Source organism: Cinclus cinclus, chromosome 2 (assembly GCF_963662255.1).
Source record: "Cinclus cinclus chromosome 2, bCinCin1.1, whole genome shotgun sequence".
Classification (NCBI taxonomy): domain Eukaryota; kingdom Metazoa; phylum Chordata; class Aves; order Passeriformes; family Cinclidae; genus Cinclus; species Cinclus cinclus.
The window spans coordinates 77,204,209-77,226,641 of NC_085047.1; the positions used below are offsets into that span (position 1 = coordinate 77,204,209).

A 22,433-nucleotide genomic window follows, 5' to 3' on the forward strand; every position below is an offset into this window, starting at 1 on the left:
CCAGGTAGCTGCCTGCTGCTATCATGTTTGCTCCACACCACACATTCAGGTTGGTAAGCTCTGAGAAAATATGCTAGAAATCCACAGATCATAATAACATTAGTTCACATGATGCATGCCTGGAGAAGTTTCCCATCAGGATGTGTTTACAGAACCTCTTGTACAACCTGTTTGCTGCCTGAGGTTCACTTGAACCATCAGAAGACTGTGCCAGTGTCCTGCTAGTGGCCCATGGCCTGGGTCTGCCTTGGACCTGCCACACAATCACCTTTCTGACTTCTTCCTACCTACTTCTACACAAGCAGCAAAACCAGTTTTAATATGGTTCTATGAGTCCAGTTCATTTTGACCAAGACAGTCTCAGGAGGAACCACACAAGCATCTGAGCCAAAAGAAGGGTGCTCATCTGTGCCTGATTTGTCTTCTCAGGGAAGAGGCAGCCATTCCCATCACCAGTGACAATGCAGTTTTAGTATTTCTTTATTTCTTTCTTGGATTTGATTATTTTTCTCTTTTTTTTTTTAAGTGAAATAAGGCTTGCATTCTTCTGGCTGAATGGATCTATCTCAATTGCATAGTACCAGTTTAACTTTCATAGCCAATTTCTACCAAAAAGTCCTGTTTCGATACCTTCCTCTTTTCCTTACATCTGATACATAGCCCCACATGAGATGAGGAAAACTAACTCCATCCCAGCTAAAGTCAGTACACTGACCTCAAAGAACTTCTAAAAGCTAAGTCTTAAAAAAAAGACAAAAAAACAAAACAAAAAAACCACAAAAAAAGAAAAAAACAAAACCAAAAAACCAAACAAAAGAAAGTTTCCCACAAGTAGCCTTTGATTTCAAAACATAAGATTCTGAGTCATCATAAGACAGACTTCATTTTCATTTTTGTTACAAGTTTGCTGTGTGCATCACCAATACTTCTTACTGGTAACAAAACTTTTAAAGAATTTGAATACAGGGATTTTGCAAATTAGATTTGAACTTCCCAGGAAATGAAAAAAGGTCTAAAACTTAAGAATTACGAATATTTGAAGTCCTCTATTAAGAATGCTCCCTTATCCAATCTATTTATCCTTACAAATCCAAGATTTTGTTTCCTACAGCAATTAACAAATTCTGCTCAAGTGCTGGTAAATAAGCACCCAAGTTTCTTTCAAAAGCATATATGACATTAAAGAGAAAATATGACCTATTTATAAGCAGTACATAATGAAGACAAATTATCAGAAAGGTTTGTCAATGTTTGCTGTAACCTCAACCCTCATCCTCAGAAGCAAAGATGAGGGAAGATTAATTCTCCATTTAATCCCATCTCTAGAAATAAGGGTGGATATTACAAATATTTCTTTTCCAATCTTCTAAGCTTCAATTCAGCAACAAACACCATCACTATATACATTTTTTTATTAATTTTGTTTTGATAATCAGTTTGGTAAATTAATACCTTAGAGAGATGTTTATGCTACAAGAAAGCATTGTGCCATGTTAGAGCCAAGTTCCCAGAGGATCCCTTCCAAGGTATCAAAAGAGGAAGAGAATAAATGTGCGTATGAAAAGTAATCACCACTTAAAATGGGGGCATTTTTATTCTCCTCACTTTACAGCTTTGTCCAAAAACTTCCTATGACCTACACTAGTAGTACAAGTGTTTGTGTTAAGTTGATGGTACCTATGTTTAACAGTTAAAAAAAGGTGGATTTCTTTACATTCTAAAGAAACTGCAGTCCTGATTCTTCAACTAAACTTCTTTGCTGAGGTCTGAAATTGCAGGTCACTACTCCAGCACTGAAGATAGAAAGGTGGGGCATTTTCCCTTCCATCATTCTCAGCAGAGATTTCCTGCTTGGAAGCAGACAGACTAACAGTTTGGGTACTGCCAACAGCTTCAGGAGAGTGAAGCAGACATTTACAGCTGGATTGTTTGCTGCCCAGAGCACATCAAGGAGAGCATTTCATCCTGGATGTTGCTCAGCTCCTTCCTTTATGTAAAACTCAACTTCTATTCCTCCACTTTCCCTCTGACAGCAGCCTCAACTCCACCTGTAGTTGGGAACAGCTATTGCTTGATCAGGACACAGAAACAGCAGGGAAACCATGGCTCACTAAACATACAACCCTTCTCACATTTCCCTGGTTTTACTGGAGGACTGCAGTAGTCCCACAGTAAAACCAGTAAATGGTGATAAAAAATTCTTAACTCCCTGCCTTTAGGATTCCACTTGATTCTGAACTGTGTCTCCTCTACCTGCTCCTCTCTCTCTTCCCCCTCAAACAGAAGGGATTCTAAAAGTGAAGATGCCAAGCATCCCTGCCTGCCTGGAGGGGGAAGCAGCAGTTCCACAGAACTGCTGCCACTCCCAAGGGAACCTGATAGATGCCCCAAGGGAGGGGAGCAGCCTCTGATCTGCAAAGGATACAATCTACTAGTTCTACAGCACTGATGGAATAAAACACAAATAAATCTCACCATTAGCCACAACAGGGGCCAGGAGAAACCTGGGCAGTGAAGCAATTCCCAGGAGACTGAGAGTGCTGCTCCAGATGGTGACATCGAAGCACCACATCCTGCCTTGGGATCAAACTGCAAGGCTGAGTAGTTGCCAGCATTCCCTGGGAGCTCTGTCCCTCTCCTGCTCCATACCGACCCCTCTTACAGCTCCAGCAGGCAACACTTCCAAGAGCAATGGGGGGGGGGGGGGGGGGGGCGCTCCTCTCCAACAGCAGCAAGGCAAAAAAAACATAAATCAGGTCCTCCAAGGCAAAAAAGCAGCTCCTCCAAGACTTTAGGGCTTCTTTAACTCAGCACCTTCACCAGGCAGGCCTGAAGGTGTCTTTCAGACACCTCTGCACACAGAGACAGCAAAGCCACATGTGCACATCTAAGACCTGACACGTTCCGCATGCATTAGGTCTCTACAAATGAGTAACTTCAATGGAATTGCAGTCATGACCATAATAAAACCACTGCATTTTTAAACTCCTCTAACAGAACAGCTGCCAAATACAAAATACAGCTGAGAACAGGTTTGCTTACCTTCCGATAAATCATGTGACACATAGCCACCCTCAGCTTCATGCCAGCCCGCTGTACATGATAGAAGTACAAGTGGTGCATTATAGCCAGAATAAGGGTGCACACAGACAGAGCACCTGCATAGCAATATGCAAAATTCAAAGCTACCTCGTCTGAGGCATCATAGTTTTCAAAATAACTAATAATTTTTCCCAAAAATATTGGTTGAATTATTTTGAGGGTTTCCTGAAAGAGAAAGAAGGGGGAAAGTATTAGTAAGTTCGTATCACACCATGCTAACCGAGTTTGTAATCAGGCACAGAACCTAGTACTGCCACAAGTCATATCCCTTACTATTTTGTCTTTATTGTGCTCTAAAAGTCAAGCCAAGTTTTGTCAACACAGTCCAAAAGAAACACACTCCACATTAAAATTTAGGTGGAACTTCAAAAACTCTCTCAATTACCAGAAAAACCCTTTGATATTATAAAAATTGCATGAGTATGTATTAGACTTCCATTTTTTAAAATGCCATGTATCCTTTAGAGCCACTTAGAGTGAGCAAAAAAACTCTTTCCATTGGGTACGCCACTCAGATACATAAAATACAGATAAGCCTTACAAAGCAAGTCAATGGTTTGCAATGTCTCAAAAGTAATGCATGGAAATGAGCTCTCTGTTCCACTTCCATAATCCTGCAGTTATGACTCAGTTTTTCCAAGGCTATAGCTCTGTTTTACCTTTCTGAGAACATTACCAGGTTCTCTGAGCAGTCCAGGATGAAGTCACCAGTACATGCCATGCAATCTAAGAGGACATTAGCTAAGAAGTAGGTCCTATGACATTATACACCACTTACCTCAATCATTGTGAAAATTCCAAAAACTAAATAGGATTTCCAGTAACACAAAATAATAGCTTTTGTTAAATGTGGTGTTTTTCCTCTCTTTTTTGCTTTTTGCACCTCCTTATCCCAGTACCTGACAAAAAAAGTGAAAATGTGTTGGGAGGACAGAAGTAAAAACACAAGGCCATTACCTAGAATAAAACACTTTCAGACTAACAGCCAGACTGCCCTGATCACCTTAATAAAATCAAATAAAACAAAAGGAGTTAATGTGTCTTCTCATTCACATAAACACTTGGTACTTAGTATTATAAGCCTATTTGCTCTTGGTTAATCACAAACAATTCACTGCTGTTGACTATTATCACCCCTGGCATATTTGCTGCTGAGGAACCCTTCCTTTATCTCTTCTCCTTTCAGTTCAGACAGTCACCACCCACCTTAATTAAGAGCCTACTGCCAAGTGATCTGCTGACCATGGACTAAACTGAGGCAGCACAGTGCCTTTATCTATCCATATGCCCTGTGCTTCCCCAGAGAGGTTGTGATGTCCAACCCTTTCTCAACCCTGTCTGGCCCTGTCTTTTTTCCACCACATGCTTTGATGAGGATTTTGTCACCCAACACTCCACACATCTCTCTGAATGCAAGGATTCATCAGCAGAGTTGGCAAAGACCTTCCCACTACCTCGTCTGCTCACAAGCAGGACACAATCTGTTCACATAAAGACCAAAGACAGTAAAAACAAGCATGATTTTAACAAGAAAGTATCACAATTTAAGCAGACTTCACAGGGCTGTCAGACAGGATCCTCCCCCTTTTTCTGAAGGCTACATGTTTTCTGCCAAACCTCTGACCTTGGTAGTTTGAGGGGTGAAATGAGTCTAAGGAATGAAAGCCAATTATTTTGCAGCAAAGCACAGAAGTTCAAACAATACAGATAAGAAACTTTTTTTTTAATTTTACCCTCTTCTTTTTGTTACAAGAATTACAGAGTTATTGTCTATATGCTTTGAAAACCGAAACTATGTAGGTTCTGTGGGGTTTCTTGGCTCAAGAGAAAAGACTGCTTCTGTAGGCAGCTATTTATGAATTATATTGTCTGCCACTTGGTCAAGTAAACTAAAGAATTAAAAACCACTCATTTTTTTTCTTCTACCATTTCCTGACTCATGCAAGTGTGTGCTTTTACTATAACAATCATTGGAAAAAATCCATCTTCCCCTATAGCCAAGTCCCTGAACTGCTCCAAGACACAACCATGGAATTTGGCAAAGCTCTCCAGCGACATTAAAAGCAGCAATTCCTATGAGCTTATCACCAACCCTCATTCTTGAGTTAACTTATCCAGAGTGGGATGATGTTAGACCTGGTCATAACCTTTTGTTTCTGGATTCGTTTTTCTTTAGGAGTCTCTCATCCCAGTCAAACTATCAGGAAAGTCCATCTTCTCTGCCTTCAGTGCAAAGGCAAGAAACAGCACGGCCACACTTTCTTAATACAAGAGGCCACCTTTCACTAGGAGGCATCTTTTCCTCTAACTATATTTACCAGAAGATTATTTGAAGACAAAAATCCTCTCTGTTTCAAGGTTCACAGCAATTTATACAAATAGTAATTATTTGAAGATATTTTCCTACTAAAATATAGACCCCGCTGAGTCTGTAACACTACAAACCAGTACACAGTCCATGAAAAAGTACTTAAACCCAAAGAAAAACTCCTCCTAGACACATGCTTTTAGCTGTCCAAGGCATCTTGCCCACTTCACCAGTGAGTGGCAGATTTTCAACACACATATTTTGATATACATACATCTATTTAATGGGTTATGTAATTCAATTTGCACTCTAAGCAAACAAACAAAAATAAATAAAATATAAAACTTTTTTTTCCACTTTTATACAGAGCAATTTGAAGTTTCCACAGTTATTTTACCACAGGCCAGAAGACTCACACATTTATTAAGGATTACTACTGTTATAGCTGATTAAAAGTTGTCTTTTGCAGCATTCTGCAAAGTGTCAAATTAATTATAAATAACATAGCGGAAATACTCTACTGCAGTTCCATTATGTTTAACTTGAAAAAATTAAAATGCTTATATGGTAAACAAGTTCTCCTAGTTCTTATCACTCTAAATTATTCAGCATTTTTAACCTTGTTAAACTTTACAGTAACATCTTTTAATTTTAGAATAGAAATAAGATTTTTACCTTCTCCAGCATTAATACAAAAAAAAAAAGAGAACAATTGTGCCTTCCAACCCAAAGTATTCTACAATTTTTCTCCTTACCACTGCAATTCCTCTCCAAGCTTCTCTGAGGAATCTTCTGGCATCACTTTATACATATCATCTTCTTCAAGCTTCCGTTTATGGCCAATAATAAATAAGGGATTCAACCACCTAGTCAAATACAAATTATTAGCAAACTGATCAGCAGACCAAAAAGAGTAATTTCTTTACATCATAATTTAATTATTTTACCCCCTTCTTTCCTCCTCCTGAATCATTCAACATTCACATATTTCACTGCACTTTTATCTAAGAATTAAATCAACCCCTATCTTGCAAATGGGAAAGCACTTCCCACTTCCTAAATCACTTTATGCCCATAGCACCTTACTCCCAGACAGCCAGCATAACCCTTCTTGGCCCTAAGGGAATTGTTTCCTTACAGTGTTTCCTTACACTCAAGGAAAAATAATAGCATTCCTTTAGATATTAAGGAAAAAAAACATAACCCAACTATTAGAATATTGAGAGCTGAAAATAAAATAGTAATGCACACTAAAATACTTTTTTTATAGCATTTACTTGAGGAGAAAAGTAGCTGCTGTTCAGTTGACATCTTGACAAGTATTAAAGGTCAGTAATTCAAAGACAATCACTGAAATGTAAAAATGGGAAAATAATGGATTATTAATGTATCTTTCTTATGTTTGGAGATATAAAGAGAAGCACACTGACACAATGTGTAGGTTCAGAAAAGGAAAATACTATCTAACAGCTTGGTTTCCTTAGTGGAAAGATTCTTAAAGACTCTGTACTTTACAAGAACACTTTGAAAATAAATTGTAGTAGCAGTACTGTAGATTCATTGAAAAACACTGTATTTTATTAGATCAAATAGGTCAACAGGGAACAGCAAGACTAGATTTTTATGCACCTGGATCCTTCTCCAAGCCTGAAACATGTCAGGGAAGTCCAAACAGTTTCAGTTGTGCTCGACAGAGCACGGGTTGTATGGCATAAAGCACAAAAGTGACCAAGTTGTCCATGAGATGGAGGAAAAGGGAATAACACATGGCAAAACAGGCATGGCTTAGGGGGAACAGTGGAGTTAGGGAACCTGCAGTTTTCTTTTTGGTTTGTGTCTCTACTGAATTGGTCATATTTTGTTTCCAGGAGACATGGATTTTGGCTCCAAGGCTTTTCCTACAAGTGCTTTCTCAACTGGTTAACACCAACAAAATCCAGAAATCAGGGATGGAAGTGTTTTGGAAAAAAAACTCTTGCACTCAAGGCAAGCTGTCTGATTTCAATTGCTCGTTCTTAACTGCTGCTTAGTTTCTGACACTTAATTAGTACCCAACTGCACCAACACAGTTCTTAGAAGAACTGTGGTGTTCTAGGTGAAATGCATTATTTACTGGAAGACCTACATGTGAGATTCCAAAACTGGTTTACAATGAAGGTATTTATTTATTCACAACCGCAACAGTGGTTATGAATACCCATCAACTTGCTCTACATTTCTTGCTCGGGCATGTTCCAATTAAACTTTGTATACACTGGCTTACAAGAAGGTTGTTGGCTAGTTTTAGAGAGGGTGGATAGGCAGGCAGAACCCTAAGAGGAGGCTCAGAGAGTTTCTTCAAAGACAGCACTGTTGTAAAAGCCTTCTTCCCAGGCTCCACGGCACAACTGTAAGTAACAAATGGGATTATATAGTGTTTTTCCCTCACTACTTAGCATGTTAGCACAGTGTTTTCATGACTCATTCAAAAAAATTAAGTCTCTATCCCTAGAGTAGCACCTTTGATGCCTAACAGCCCTTTCAAAACTCCTGGAGTAAGTACTGAAGATTTGTTTATGTGAGCTGTTAGCACACATAAATGTATGGTAAAAGTACAATTAGAAATAGAATGTACTTGACAGACAAGTCTGTTGCTTGGACTCTACAGTTAAATAGGACCAGGGCCTGAATCACTACCACAAATTCCCCATAAAAGTCCTGACAAAGTTTCCAATACCAACTGCTCCAACCAGCAGCAGAACTTCTGCCTGGTTTGACACCAGGAATGTGCTCCATCACTGAAACACCTCTTCTTTGGCCTCAGTACTTGCAGCTGACCACAGATGAAAAGCAGGTATGAGGCAAATAACCTCAAAGCCATTCAAATAATTTCTGCCTGCTGGATGAGACAGCCTCTGTTTGCTCTGGGACAACAGCTATGGGAAAGATCTGCAGACTTCAGCTGACTCCTGTGGCCGATACCCAGTGCTCCTTCTCTTGCAGCATCAGTATTAGCCTACAATGTACCCATAGACAATTCACCTTTCAGACAGAGGCTAAAGTTACCTTTCTCCTAGCATGAGAATCAGGATGAGGGAGCCCTTTCAGGATAATATAAGGGATAAATCCTTCTCCCATCTATGGAAATGCTTGTGAGATTTCACTGGCCACTGCTGCCAAGGTGGTGAAAACAAACCGGTTCAGACATTTAACAAGGAACATAAACAGGATATTTATTATAGAATCACAGAAGGGCTGGGGTTGTGTCAGAAGGGACATCTGCAGGTCAGCTGGTCCAACCCCTGCTGCTCAAGCAGGGCCACCTGGAGCTGGTTGTCCAGGGCAATGTCCAGACAGCTATTGAAGATCTCTATGGAGACGCCATAACCCCTCCAAACAGCCTACAACAGAGCTCAATCACCCTCATAGCAAAGAAGTGTTTCCTGATGCTCAGAGGGAATCTCTTGTTACTCAGTTTGTGGTCCCACTGCCTCTGATCCTACTCCTGAACACCACTGAGAAGAGCCTGGCTCTGCCCACCTTGCACCCTCCCCTCAAGTATTTATCCACATTGATGATATCCCCTGATCCTCACCTTTCCAGGATGAACAATTCCAGCTCTCTCAGCCTTTCCTCCCAGAAGAGATGCCCCAAACCCTTAATCATTCTTGCAAGGCTTCACTGCGCTCTTTCCAGTACATCCTTATATGTCTCTCTTGTACTGGGGACCCCAGAACGGGATTCAGGGCCCCAACTATGGGCTCATCAGTGCTGAATAGTCTGAATAGTACTTTCTGCATGCAGCTCAGTACACAAAGGAAAACAAAAGACACTTTAGAAACAGACTTAAATATACAGTCTTAAAAAATGAAAACAATGCTACTAATTTTACTCTGTGGAACACCATTCCTCTACTTATACTTTTCAAAAAAATGCAAGCAACAGGAAGAATAATGGAACAATGCTTCTGCTGAAGGCAACTGCTCAATCCTGATGGCATTTGATTCCACACTACAGCCAAGAGCAGCAAGTGCTGACCTCAGATGTGCAGTCCACTGCAAAGTAACCAGCTGAAAGACAACATTCTCAAGTGTAAGAGCCATCTAATTTATGCTTTGTCCTTAAACTCTCGAAACAGCTTACTGATGATATGCCCACCTCCACTGAGAAGTTCCTACAGTTTGCAATAAACACCTTGTCCCCTCATCTCCACACTGTACCTACAGCGTGAGTGAATTTGAAAAACATTTAAGGAGCAGATGAGAGATGATAGTGCAGGGTAAAAACTGCCGGAAGTCTCAAAGCTGTCAGACTACTAATTCCAGTGCGACCCAGTGCAACTTCAGGGCTTCTCCCTTTCTTCTATTAGCTAAAACCGTAACACTGAAAAGAGTAACACATTGCACTCTATGTTAACATTAAAGAAGGCAAGGAAAACAAATCCAGAGTAAGCAGAAAACGGTAGTAATTCACTTTGTGACTTATTTAACGGACAACATGGCAAAGACTTAGTGCAAGTTCACGTTTCTTTAAGGTTAGGGAAAAACTGTATAAAAGAAAAGGTTAAACATTTCTGTTGCTTAGCCCTTGAAGGGCTTTTATCCCAAGAATGAGGTCTTCTGCAAACGCTAAGTGCAGCAAGAAGAGTTTGAGAATTGCCATTTCACTGATACATCCTGAACTTTATGCTGGAAGGTCTACTTCCAGACAGAAGATTTAGCACTTGTTCCTATTCAGTCATTAAAGTAAAAGCTTCCACCTGAATGCCACATGCAGATTATGCCCTGTGGAATTCTCTGCACTCACAGCAGAACTGGGACCAACCTATTTCACACAGCCTGCTGTTACTCAAGTCACACACTTGTAACACTCAAACCAACCAAGCCCTTCTCTTGCCTGAAGGCTCAGTTTATTAAAATAGAGTCCTGTCAGAGGACTGCTAGAGGAGGCTGACAAATAAAGCAAAGGCCTACATAAAGAACATCCCTGAAACCCCAACATAGCCATAAAGGAAGACTACTCATTAGAGTGGCATGTCTTTTGTCAGAACAGAGATCAGCTCACACAGATCTCTTCAAGGAGTATTAAAAACAACTCACAAAAATAGCATTTGTTATGAAAATGGAACATGTGGAAATTTGGTTATTCTTTAATAAAAAAACTAAAATAATAACCTAAATTAAAGAAATAGATGAAATATAAAGACAGTCATGCAAAACACTCCTCTCACCCCAATGATGGGCTCAATACCAATCTATTTTAGAGAGGAATTACGTGCTGGGAAGGTAAGACCTTTCCGTTCAAGAAAGAAGAAGCTGCTCAACTTAAGTAAAAACAGGACTCCTTAGTAACAGTCTTTACTTTTCCTAGGTACCTTCCTGTTTGCTAGGAATTGAGAAATTTTTTTTTTCTTACAAATTGCCTCATATTAGTTAGTCTTTCAGAACACAGGATTCACATGATGCCCTTCAAAGAGCTTAACCCAAATTCTTCCTAGCATGACCTACGCATAAAAATGTGACTATCTGCAAGAACCCCGAGTACCTTGTATTCTGCTGGGAATGCCTCTGCTCTATCAAAACGATTAGCTGATCAAAGACATCAGTTTGGAAACATGCCCAGAATAAGTCCCTGTTACTGCCAGAATACTGATGCAACTTGGAATAAAGATTACAAAAATAAATTTAAAAAATCACTCTATAACCTGGTGCAAACCCAGAGATAGCCAACTGCAAAACAGTAAATTACTGTTCTGACCCCAAAAGGTTTTTCACCTCTGCAGTAGTATCTTAGGCACTGATAAAAAAAGAAAGTGATTCATTTCTGAACCAGCAGAAACACAAAGACCACAATATAAACATTCACTTCCTGCATTTCCCTACTCCTGGGCCCTGACATTACACACCCTTTAAGATTACAACACAGTCAATCAGCCACAGTTTACTTGGTTGCTCGGAAAAGTCCCATTTTTACCAGTTGTTATGAGAGCAACTCCACCAAGATATTGGAAAACCTCTAAGATCTGCAGAAAAAAAGTAAGACAGTGTTTGTTTACCCTCCTAAGAGAACTCATCCCCTTTTTCAAACACAGCATGAAAGATAAACAGGCCCTGCTATCCAAAAGGCAGCATCATTAAGGCTAGTCATCATGCTATTCTGCTACATGAAATAAAATTTCCTAAATAAGAAAGCATGTAAATTAGATTTCCTATCATCCCAAAATAATTTCCTATCGACCAAGGAAGAAATACATTACAGATGGGTACATGAAACTAACACCAGTGTCCAGCTCAAATGGTTCATTAAGCCAGGGATGGGACCTGCTGGATCTCTGGATTTGTATCATGTTCTGCTTGCAAACAGTCAAAAAAGTACCATTCTCACACTGCCGAGTGGGTTTTGCAGAGCTTTCTAGAAACCCAAGCATACATTGCAAGTTCCTCATAAACTGATAAAGTCTGTCAAAAAACATCAGCCAAGAAGCATTTGCAAATATATTACAAAGCTGACACAAATAAAAAATGTCCTAGGATCCAAGGATGTGTCTGTAAGGGCCCTGGGTGCACCCACAATTCTCAATTGCCTCGACCAGCTCCACAGCCATCACCCCACAGTCACTCACTCACATGTTACGGTACCTTCCTCTGCACAAGTGGCGTCCCACCAGTTCCACAAAGAGCTCCCGCTTTATCACGCGACAAGTCAGAAAAATCAGACTACACAGACTGCTTGCCTGATTAGGAAAATATTTTCTTTATTTGTAAGAGTAAGCAGAAGTTTAATTGCTGGGTAACTTTACAGCACCCAGTTAAAGCCACATACCCTCATCAACTAATTCCTTAACGAGGTGGTTTACAAACTGCATTTTCCCCATTCCTCTTAAGCTTATTTGTGCATTACATGACAAGTATCACCTTTTTACACTCAATGTCCAGTTATTTTTCAACAGTTGCACAGGAGAGTCTTTGTTTACTCAAATTCTTCCATAACAGTAGGATTTTGTCTCCCTTGAGCAGCTTGGAAGCACTACTTCAACAACTAAGCTGCAAAGTAACACATATTTCTTTCTCTTTAATTACCTACTTTGGAGATGGCATTTTTTATAAAATAAATGGGGTTTCCTCACAGCTCATTTGGATGATAATGCACGTTCCTTATTCTCCCTGGCTCAACTCAGGAGTCTCAGTGCAATCCAGCACTGCTCTGTGCTTCCTCTCAGTCCAGAGGATCACTGCTGGCATGGACACACACACAAACACACTCTGAGAGTCTCCAGAGTTATTTTGCAAGAATTCATAAATACCCTAGCAAGAGTTTGTAGTCATGATGTGATTTTATTTTTTTTAACCTCTCCATTTCACATGTTCATCCATTCTCATTAGTAAGCTGCCTTCTTCCACTTCCCCTTATGAAGGCAGTCGTCCACAAGCAATAAAGTAAACAGAGCAAGTCTGGTATTTCTTCAGATGCTTTTCAACTGGTATTTTGGTTGCAACTTCCCTCCCCAGCTTAACAGGGCTTAAAGAGCAGCTTTTCTCATTGCTTACAGAAGGAAAAAATAGGAATACAATGAAATTACTTCAAAGCCATATTAACTCAAAAACACCCTTCAGGCTTCCAGTTTCAATACCAACTGTATTAACCTTTGATACCCAGCTCCATCTCATCTTCCAAGCTGCTCCTTTTTTACAGCACAGTGTGAGCAGCTAAGCTGCTGAACACCCACTTTCTGATGCTGACAGTAACACAACTGGTACTTGACTACATTTATTGCAGGCTGTTTTCATGCTGTTCATCAGCCAAGTACGAAGTTGCCTTATTAATCTAGCATACTTCCTGGTATTTCAGACAGCAAGAAGAAGTACAGACAAGGCAAGAAGAAGTGGGGAGCATACTGCAAACTAACATTTTCTGCAGGCCTAGAAGCAGGGAAGAGAGAAGTAGCATCACCTGTACCTGCAGCATTTCAAAGACTATCATTAAAATATCAATTCCAAACCCAGGAACCACAGGCAAAGAAAAATACCAAAATACCAAAGGCTTGATGTAAAGGTTTGAAGATGGTGACTTATTAAAATAAACTTCAGAAGTTGCTCAATAAAGGTGGGAATTTCTGTATTAACATCCTTTCTGACAAGCAATGGAAATAGGGAGAATTAAAATGCCCTGTGAGTTCCCACTGTTATTACAAGTGGTACGGTGCCAGGGATACAAAACAAACAAAATAGATGACTGGTCTTTTCAACCTTCCACTCCCAAAATCTAATTGGGTTATCTTCCTCCTCCACTCTACATACGGCCTAGTTTTCTAGAAGCAGGATAGGGATTTTTTTTTTAAGAAGACAAAAACAACACCACAACATAATCTTAATTTTGAAATTTTGTAGCAATTAGAAGACATAAGACATTTTCTCTCATAAATGATACAGCAGGCTTTACATAAGCATTCCAAAAGCAAGTAGTCTGTGTTTCATTATATTCTTAACAGTTCATCTAACTGCATATCTAACCACAGATATTTATTTACAGTAGATAGCAAATGCTAATACTTCAACAGTTTATACACACTTGTTGCAATCCATATAATCTATTTAGCACTCTTTATCCACATATTTCAACTTTACTAGCTCATAAACAATAATTTTCAAGCATTTTCTTTTGCATAATACAGGCATCTTGCGAATAAACACGCAAAACTTAAAAATTAATGCAGTAGCTCAAGAGATCAAATTATTCAAATTGGACAGCAGGACATTAAATATCTGATAAATGAACAAACAAGGCATTATCTTTCAAAAAAAGTTATATGCATGATCCTCAGTCTTTCTTCATTCGGGAGAAAAAGAGCACTGAAAATGCTTACATATTTCTTCAGAGTTTAATAGTACCACATTTGTCCTGCACCAATAAGTCAATAAATGAACTGAGCTACCTCAGAGATCTTTATAAAGTGGTATTACCATGAGCAATTTCAGGCGTTGAGCATGAGAATCACTAAATATCAGGCAAGATCCCAGGCAAGTCACAAAGCCTGATATTTTCATGCTAATTAAATGTAAAATCGTCATAGTTGTGCTCACTGACACAGTAAAGAACACAAACTGCTGAAGCCCAGTTGAAATATCCAAGAACCATGATGAATTCTTTCCATAACTCTTTTCAATGCAAGGCAAGAGACATTTGAAGACAGACAAGCAGGCAAAACTTAGGTTGCCTGAGAAATACAGTGAAGTCAGTCAGTGGCCCTTCCAATTCTAAGCCACAGGATGAGAGAGGAGGAAGAAGTAAAGTAAGTTGTGTAGCTATTTACACTGGTACAAGAAAAATCTATGACATGACTACATTTGGGCAGACAAGCAGCTACAAAAAGTCCCCAAGCTGGGACTTGCATGTCTATGCTTTACCCCATTCAATTCACACTTAAAACCAAAAAGTGAAGATTGTTTTTCACTCTTCTCCCCCACTTCACATCAGATGCCTGAAGACTTAGTGGTTCTGTCATTCTCCCCAAAGCACACACATAGTAAGTCAAAAACAAGGCTGCCAGATACTAACAGATATATAAGCCAATCATTGACTTATTCCTTGGAATAATAACTCTGTAGATGCCTTGCTGCAAGCTTTCAGATCATGTTTTAGTGCTGTTATTGTAATGGGAATTGCTGTATGCCAAGTCATGATGTGAAAAGGCATCTAGCCTGAGGATGATGAGAGTGTTCAGTGCTCAAAAAAACCCAAAGACTTCTCACAGTCATGGTGAGTCAGTGACATGTAAGTACTTACTATTATTATTAAAATGAAGTTATAAATTTGTATGAAATCTAGAAGAACTTAAACTTCTTTTACTACTCTGCACAAAAACACTGGATACTCTTTCCAGGGTGTTTCAGCTTGCCCTCCTTCTCATACTGTTAACAGCATAAAAGTTATCCGGTCTTTCAAAAATTTAATCATAGCCTATGTTTTCCAACTTTCCAGTGAAGTGGATTTGACGTTCAAATAGCAAAATGCATAAAATTTCAACTGCTATATAGAAAAAATACCTTTAGTAACTCAAGAGAACAAGTGCTCTGAGCAAATAAAGATACACTTCCTACTTAAGGAACATGCAAGCTCAAAGATGGGTTAATAGCCAGAAATGAGAAATATTTTTACTCTCCAAAGTTATTAATTTAATAATCCCCACCACCCACATCAGAAAGAAACATGTAAAAAGTGTTAATTCTCAACTGCATGGGGGGCTATAAGGTTTTTTCAATTCCTAAACTTTCTACAACTGAATAGCTGTTCAAACATGAAAACAGAACTGAATTTTTCTCTTCCTTGGACAAACCTTAAAAAGAAAGCAAGCCCTCCTACCCATCCTTCAGAGTCCTCATTCTCACCAGCAAACTGAGCCAGCAATAAGAAAACCAACAACCTAACAACACAGATGAAGTAAATCAGAAATACAAGCACTCCAAACTGTAACTGAAATACCAGCCGGGGCTTTAAAAAGTTTGGTGGGCATGGAAATTGTGACTCTTGCAAGTCAGGAGTTACAATAATATCTGAAACATCCAGAAGGCAAATTTGGGCTTTGATAAACCTCTGTCAATATAGATAATTCAATGAAAGACATGGAAAACAAGAATATTTTGCAACTGCCCTGGTCTTCACACTTCTGCCATAAATAGTTTTCATTCTTGTAACCTTACACAAGGGACACATTATGAAAGTAACAATATTAACACACAATCCAGATGCTCCTCTTTCCCATGAATGTACTGCTGGAGTGTTTAAAGCTAATCAAGCTCATACTTGCCAAAGTCACAACCCAAATGCAAGAAGACAAGCTTTGAACAGTGGAAGAAGAATGTCTCTTCAGCCTACACACTCATTACCTGAGTTTTACAACTCAATGAAAACATAACTTCTTTCCTCTGTTGAGTTTGATCCTGTTTGCACCAGGCAATAATGACAGCTTTTAATCTGTACCACTGGCAACAAATGGAAGGGTGGTTCCTTACAATGGCAAAATTGTACTTTTGGAGAAAAATAAAAACAAAAATAAGAAGGACCTTTGCCTATCTGCTTGCAATGCCTCATTGATACTTTCTACCCTCATTGATAACAAGCAGCCAACACCTGGAATGTGGAGAGCAGGCCAGGGGCACAGAGCCACTGGGTGGTGGCTGCTACTACTCACAGGATGGCCTTCCTCAAGCACTGTATTCCGAGTTCTCCAGATGAAAACATCTCAAAATGTCCTGTGTGAGACAGCAGCCAAAATGAAGCAGTACTCACACAGCTGGGAGATGCTATACTCACTGTAGAAAGGGAGAGTAATTCTTAGTTACCCTTAAAGTTAGCTTTATAGCTGAATGAGAGGGTGTTTTAACACTTCCTGAATGTTATGCAAAACGGTATTATCTTGCAGAAAACTGACAGCCCCTGCTTATTCAATTTTACCCACTGAAGGTATCATTTCAGCTGAAATTTTCACCCAGAAAACACTAATGCTTGTTGACTAGTATACTGATGCTAGTCGTGATCGCACGCACCACAGGTAAGAGACGAGATTTTGGAAGGCAATTTTCACTGCTGTGAATTACACTGCTATAAAAGCCTGAGAAACAGGACATTGGGCAGATTCTAAAGCTTTACATGCTTCACTAAACCCTCTTGCAAAGCAGGAGCCCTATGGATGCACACCAGAATCTCACTGTGAAGTCTCAATCCCAGTTGATCTCTGGACTTCTGGTAGACCTGTCATCCCCAAGCACAGCCTTCCACCTGTTTTTCCCTTTGCAAAGTAAGAACCTGAAAACACATCTGGGGTAAAAGGAGCCTTTCAGGTGCTTGCCTAAAACTAGGGAAATTCAAGGTACTTCACTGTTGCTGTTAAACACTTCTCTGCGATACATGCAAAGTGATACAGAAGGCCTAAAAAAAGAATGATAGAAGCAGTCAGAAAGCTGGCTATGAGCACTGCATGCTTCTTTTTCACATCTAGCTGGATTGGTTTTGGCAGAACTACCAGTAACACCACAAGATCGAAGTAAGGGAAAGGGAACAGACCAGAAGCAGTCCTGGAATGCTACATGGCCAACTCAGGTTCATCCCATTCTGCTTGGATTTCACAACAAAGCTGTTTCCAACATAGGCATCCCTGGTGTCAAAGTAAAAGTCAAAATGCTGAACAAAGGGAGTTCTGCACAAGCATACAACCTGCTTATTGTATTATAACTTTTTTTTTTCTTTTTGCACATAGTACCTCTGAGGACATACCCCTGACTGAAAAATATGTTTAGTTAAAATTTGTCAGGCTTTTTAAAATCCCCCTACCTTCCAAAGGGGACTTCTGCACCTGCTCAGAGCAGCTTATAGAATCAAAGAGTTTTTAATATATTTCAGAGGCTTCCAAGGAAAGAGCTTCACCTGCCACACCCTCTCTTCCTTCTCCGTCCTCCACAACATGTGCACCCTGGCTCAGGCTACAGCAGGTGAAGCAGGATAAAGACTTTCTCTGTAAGTGCTCTTCCAAATGGGATCTGCTAGGACAAACAAGCTTGGTGCTCTCCCGTTTTACTTTGCCCATGCTTTCCTGCTACATTTCATAGCAACTAAAATGTTGGGCAGCAATTCCTCACCTCCTTGAGCACAGACACATACCCACGCCCAGGTCCCCATCCCTACTAGTAAGAGACCAAGCACTAACTCTGGTACCCACATGGACCCGAAAAGTTTGTGGCAACACCGCCTAGCCTTCGCTCTGTGACACTCCAAGCCCATCCGGAGCGGAGGCAGCAGAGCAGCCAGGATGCTGCCCAGCCATCCCTCACGCCGGGAAGTTTCCACGTAGCCATGCGGGTCAGAAACCACCTCACTGCTGGAGGGGAAAGCCCAGCACGCCTGGCCGGGATGAGCGATCCCTGCCTGTGACCCGTTATCCAAACGGGGAAGCAGAACAATGCCTGAGAGCAGCCCTGCACCCGGTCCCGGGCAGGGGCACCCGGCGGGCAGGAGTAACCGGGCCGGGAAGCAGAAGACGCTCCCGTGCCCCCCGCAGCTACCGAGGGAACCAAACACGTGCTCGGAGGGGGCGACGGGGCCGCGCTCGGCGCCGCCCGCCCAGCTCAGCGCTGCCCGGCCGAGATAGGCAGGCCCCCGGCTGCGCCGTCCCCAGACCGCAGCCGGGGATTATCGCGGGCTGCCGGGCTCACCTCAGGAGACCTCACCCCACCTGCGAGCCGGGGCTGCCCCGGCCGGCAGTGCTGACAGCCGGGCCCGCGGGGGCGGGCGGCAGGTCGTGCCCGAGCCGCGACTGCACAGTCACCGCCGACAGCCGCTTCCCTTCCCCGCTCGCTCCCTCCCTTCCTCCCGCCCGGGCGCTCCGGGAGCCGCGCTCAAGTGCGAGCCGGGCACCCGTAGCCGGGGCTCGGCACTCCTGAGCGGCCGGGCGAGGTGAAGCCGGCGGGCACGGTGAAGCCGGCGGGCACCCTGGCGCCGCACCTCCGGCGCTGCCCTCCCCCCTGCCCTCGCCCGGGCGCTCACCAGAAAAAGAGCCGGGAGCAGAGGCTAGCATCCTGCAGCGGGTTAGGCTTCTCTTCGCGGGGCACCGGTTCCATGCCGCCCGCCACGCCGCCCCGACCCGCCCGGCGTGCGGTAAGAGGGCGCAGGACCACGAGCGACTTCCCAGCGCTGGCAGCTGCCGCCGGCCGGCGCTGTTTCCGGGAGAGCCGGCACCCCCGTCTCGGCCCTCCTCCTCCTCCTCTTCCTCCTCCTCCTGCCAGCCGCCGCAGGACGCCTCCTGCCGGCCCGGTTTCCCCGCGGAGCCGGAGGAGCTGCGGGGCAGCGCCGGGAGCCGCTCCGCTGGGGCCGGCTCCGTGCGGGCCGAGCCTCCGGCCGGGCTGCTCTGCTCTGCTCTGCTCTGCTCTGCTCTGCTCCGCTCCGCTCCCAGCGGATTCGCGCTGTGTGTGTCCCTTGCTGGTGGAAAGCATCTCCTCGGTGCACGCAGCGCCAAGCGAGGTGCCCACCCGGCTTTTTTGGACAGAAAAATCCGTCGCGAGTCAGGGGCAAGTCAGGCTTACCGGGACCAAAGGGCATCAGAAACGCTTGCTGTCAGCCCTCCTTCCCAGATGTTGCATATTCTTCTATTAGAAAACGAAAAGCAAACCAAAAGGACAGTGTTTAGGAGAGGTTGGCGGTACAAAATAAAGGAGCTAATTAACTTCAGGATGTGGTGCATCACTGAAATTAGCAGTTCTCAAGTGTCCAGCGAGTGATCACCAAACTCCAGTCGTGTCTCCCATGGCCTGCCAAAGGGACCCTGATGAAAAGGAGGACTGGAAACTGCAAGAGACCTAGGAAAACAGAACTGCAGGACATGTATATGAAGTAACCAAAGAACTATTAATCTCTGTGGCAGAATGGTTCCCTGCCGTGCTGTTATTTCTCTGAGGTCTCTGAAATGCAGGATGGCTGAGATTACAAGAGACCTTTGGAGGTCAGCTGGTCCAACCCCTGCTGCTTAAGTGCCATGTCTAAGGATGGAGACTCCACAGCCTCTCTGGGCAACCTGTGCTAGTGCTCTGTCACCCCCACGATGAAGAAGTGTTTCCTGGTGTTCAGGTGGAACCTGCTGTGTTTCAGCTTGTGCCCATTGCTTCTGGTCCTGTCACTGGGCACTACAGACCAGAAACTGGCTCTGTCCTCTTTTCATCAGTACACATGCTAATGATACCCCTCTGAGCCTCCTCTTCTCCAGGCTGAACAGTCTCTCTCAGCCTGAACAGCTCTCTCAGCCTTTCCTTGTAGGAAAGGTAACTAGAGTCCCTTTGTCATCCTTGTGACCTTTCACTGCAGTTTCTCCAGTATGTTCGTGTCCCTCTTGGACTGGGGAGGCCGGAACTGAGTGCAGGACTCCAGGAGTGCCCTCACTTCTGAGTAGCGGGGAAGATCATCTGCCTCAACCTGCTGGTAAATGCTCATTCTAACGCATCCTAGCATACCATTAGTCTTCTTTGCCACAAGGGCACATTGCTAGCTTATGTTCAACTTGGTGTCCACCAGGACCCCAAGCTGGGGTGGCCCCCAGCGCATACTGGTGCCTGGGGTTGTTTCTTCACAGATGCAGGACTTTGCTCTTCCCTGTTTTGAACTTTGTGAGATTCCTGTCAGCCCATCTCTCCAGCCTGTTGAGGTCCCTCTGGATGGCAGCACAAGTCTGTGGAGTGTTATCAGTCACTGGTCAGCCACTCCTCCCAGTTATGTGTCACCATCCCTGGTGGTCTTTAAGGAAAGCCTGGATGTGGCACTTGATGCCACAGTCTAGTTGACAAGGTGGTGTTAGGTTATAGGTTGGATTCAATGATCTCGGAGGTCTTTTCCAACATAATGGATCTGTGACTGATCATCAGTAAACTTGCTGAGGCAGCCCTCTGTTTCATACAGATCATTTATGAAGATGTCAGATAGTTTTGGACCTAACGTTAACACCTGATTTGCACCACTAGTTACTGACTTCCAACTAGATTTTGAGCAACTAATCACAATCCTGATCTCCCAGACTCCTTCCCACTCCAAGCCAGCTGCAAAACAAACACCATTCTTATGTTCTGTGTATTCATTTCATGTCTCCAGGAGAAACCAGCCCTATCTCTTCTTGATTAAATGTATTGACAGTGAAACTATTGACTGGGCTGGCATCTGACTTTAATTGTACACATCAGAGTTGACACGTTAGAGGGCTGGGGCTACACTATATTATTGAATAAATAGCATCCATTCATGCTTGAAGGAATGATATAACCATGTGTCAGACAAATCCAACTTAAGCTTGCTGTCAATGAACACTGATGGGGCTGGAAACAGCATGTGCTGCTTGTGCATAGACGGTGTGCCACAGAATTCTGTGAACAGTAAGTAGTTTACCTATCAACAGCTTTTTCTAGATCCTTCCAGATAAAAACAAGGGAAAAAACTTGTGGAAAAGGTGCAGTGGTTTGAAAGGCCAGCTTTAATAAAATAGTGCCTATATATTCCAGAACCTGGATAATAAATTTAAATATCTCCCAAAATTTTTGAAGAAAAGCTCTGCCCATCAGCAAAATTTGACAGGTTTATATTTCTGTGAGACAAAATTGTCTAACTAGATACTCATAAGTGAATTAAAAGGTATGAAAGCATAATGCAAGTCCCAAAATGTCAATAAAGTTTGGTCAGGGAGAGGGAGAAAGGGAAATGTAAATCTTAAGGTTGACTTCAGCTTTGTGAAGTAGTTGTGCAATGAAAGATTACCCAAGCATTTCCTAGTTTGGGGAAAGAAGTAGTAGACTATTCATGAACAAGTAATTTGTTTTCAGAATGCAGATAAAAGTATTAAAGCAAAATATTAAAATAATTTTTTCCAGTATTATGTGATGAAGGGAAAAGTCCAAAAACAATCCTCAAGAAATAATTTTTTTGTTTGCCATCATTACGCTTGACAAATGCTGACACTACTTAATTTTGAAATACATACTAGTGTTTGCTCCAAAGTCCAAAACAAAACGCTAAAAAGTTTTGGAGAAGAAAAACTGAAAGGGAAAATAAGATTTAAAAAAAATCCTGACAGCTAAATTAACCTGTAATCCTGTCTGCAAAGCATGCAATTAGAAGCTAATGCAGTAATAAAGTGTGAAACAATTGGCCAAAGAAGTGCTCATGAAAACCTGAGACTGCCCATGGAGAGGGAAGGGAAGGGGAAAGAGCACAGTAATGAATTTAATAAACTTTCTATTTTCGGAGTCAGAAAAAGCAACTGCCAATTTATGCATTGAACATTTTGCTATGGCAACACTATTTTTATGTAGAGAGAACAAGATATGTAACAAACTAATCAAAGTGTGACTTAGTTAATCTAAATTATTGTAGTCACATGGATAATGATCTAGCAAAGCCAACTATTCAAATAGGGCAATAGCCAAATTAAGGCAGTGGTAACTGAGTTAAACTTGTTATACATATGCATTGTTCTGGGGAAATAAATTCAGATCACCGGGGATGTCACAAATGTGCCAGC

General features: G+C 42.0%; 1 protein-coding gene across 4 annotated transcripts in view; it reads right to left on the minus strand.

Moving 5' to 3' along the window:
• Positions 1-19,050, minus strand: part of ABCC4 (ATP binding cassette subfamily C member 4 (PEL blood group)) — a 141,368-nt gene extending 122,318 nt beyond the window's left edge. For all 4 annotated transcript variants that reach the window (XM_062487808.1, XM_062487807.1, XM_062487806.1 and 1 more), the window contains exons 1-4: positions 18,926-19,050; positions 6,166-6,276; positions 3,881-4,001; positions 3,043-3,267 (exon numbers count right to left, since the gene is read on the minus strand). In XM_062487808.1, coding sequence (XP_062343792.1) covers positions 3,043-3,267; positions 3,881-4,001; positions 6,166-6,276; positions 18,926-18,999 — 531 coding nt within the window. In that variant the 5' untranslated portion in view covers positions 19,000-19,050. The remainder of the gene's footprint in view (positions 1-3,042; positions 3,268-3,880; positions 4,002-6,165; positions 6,277-18,925) is intronic.
• Between the last annotated feature and the right edge of the window lie 3,383 nt (positions 19,051-22,433).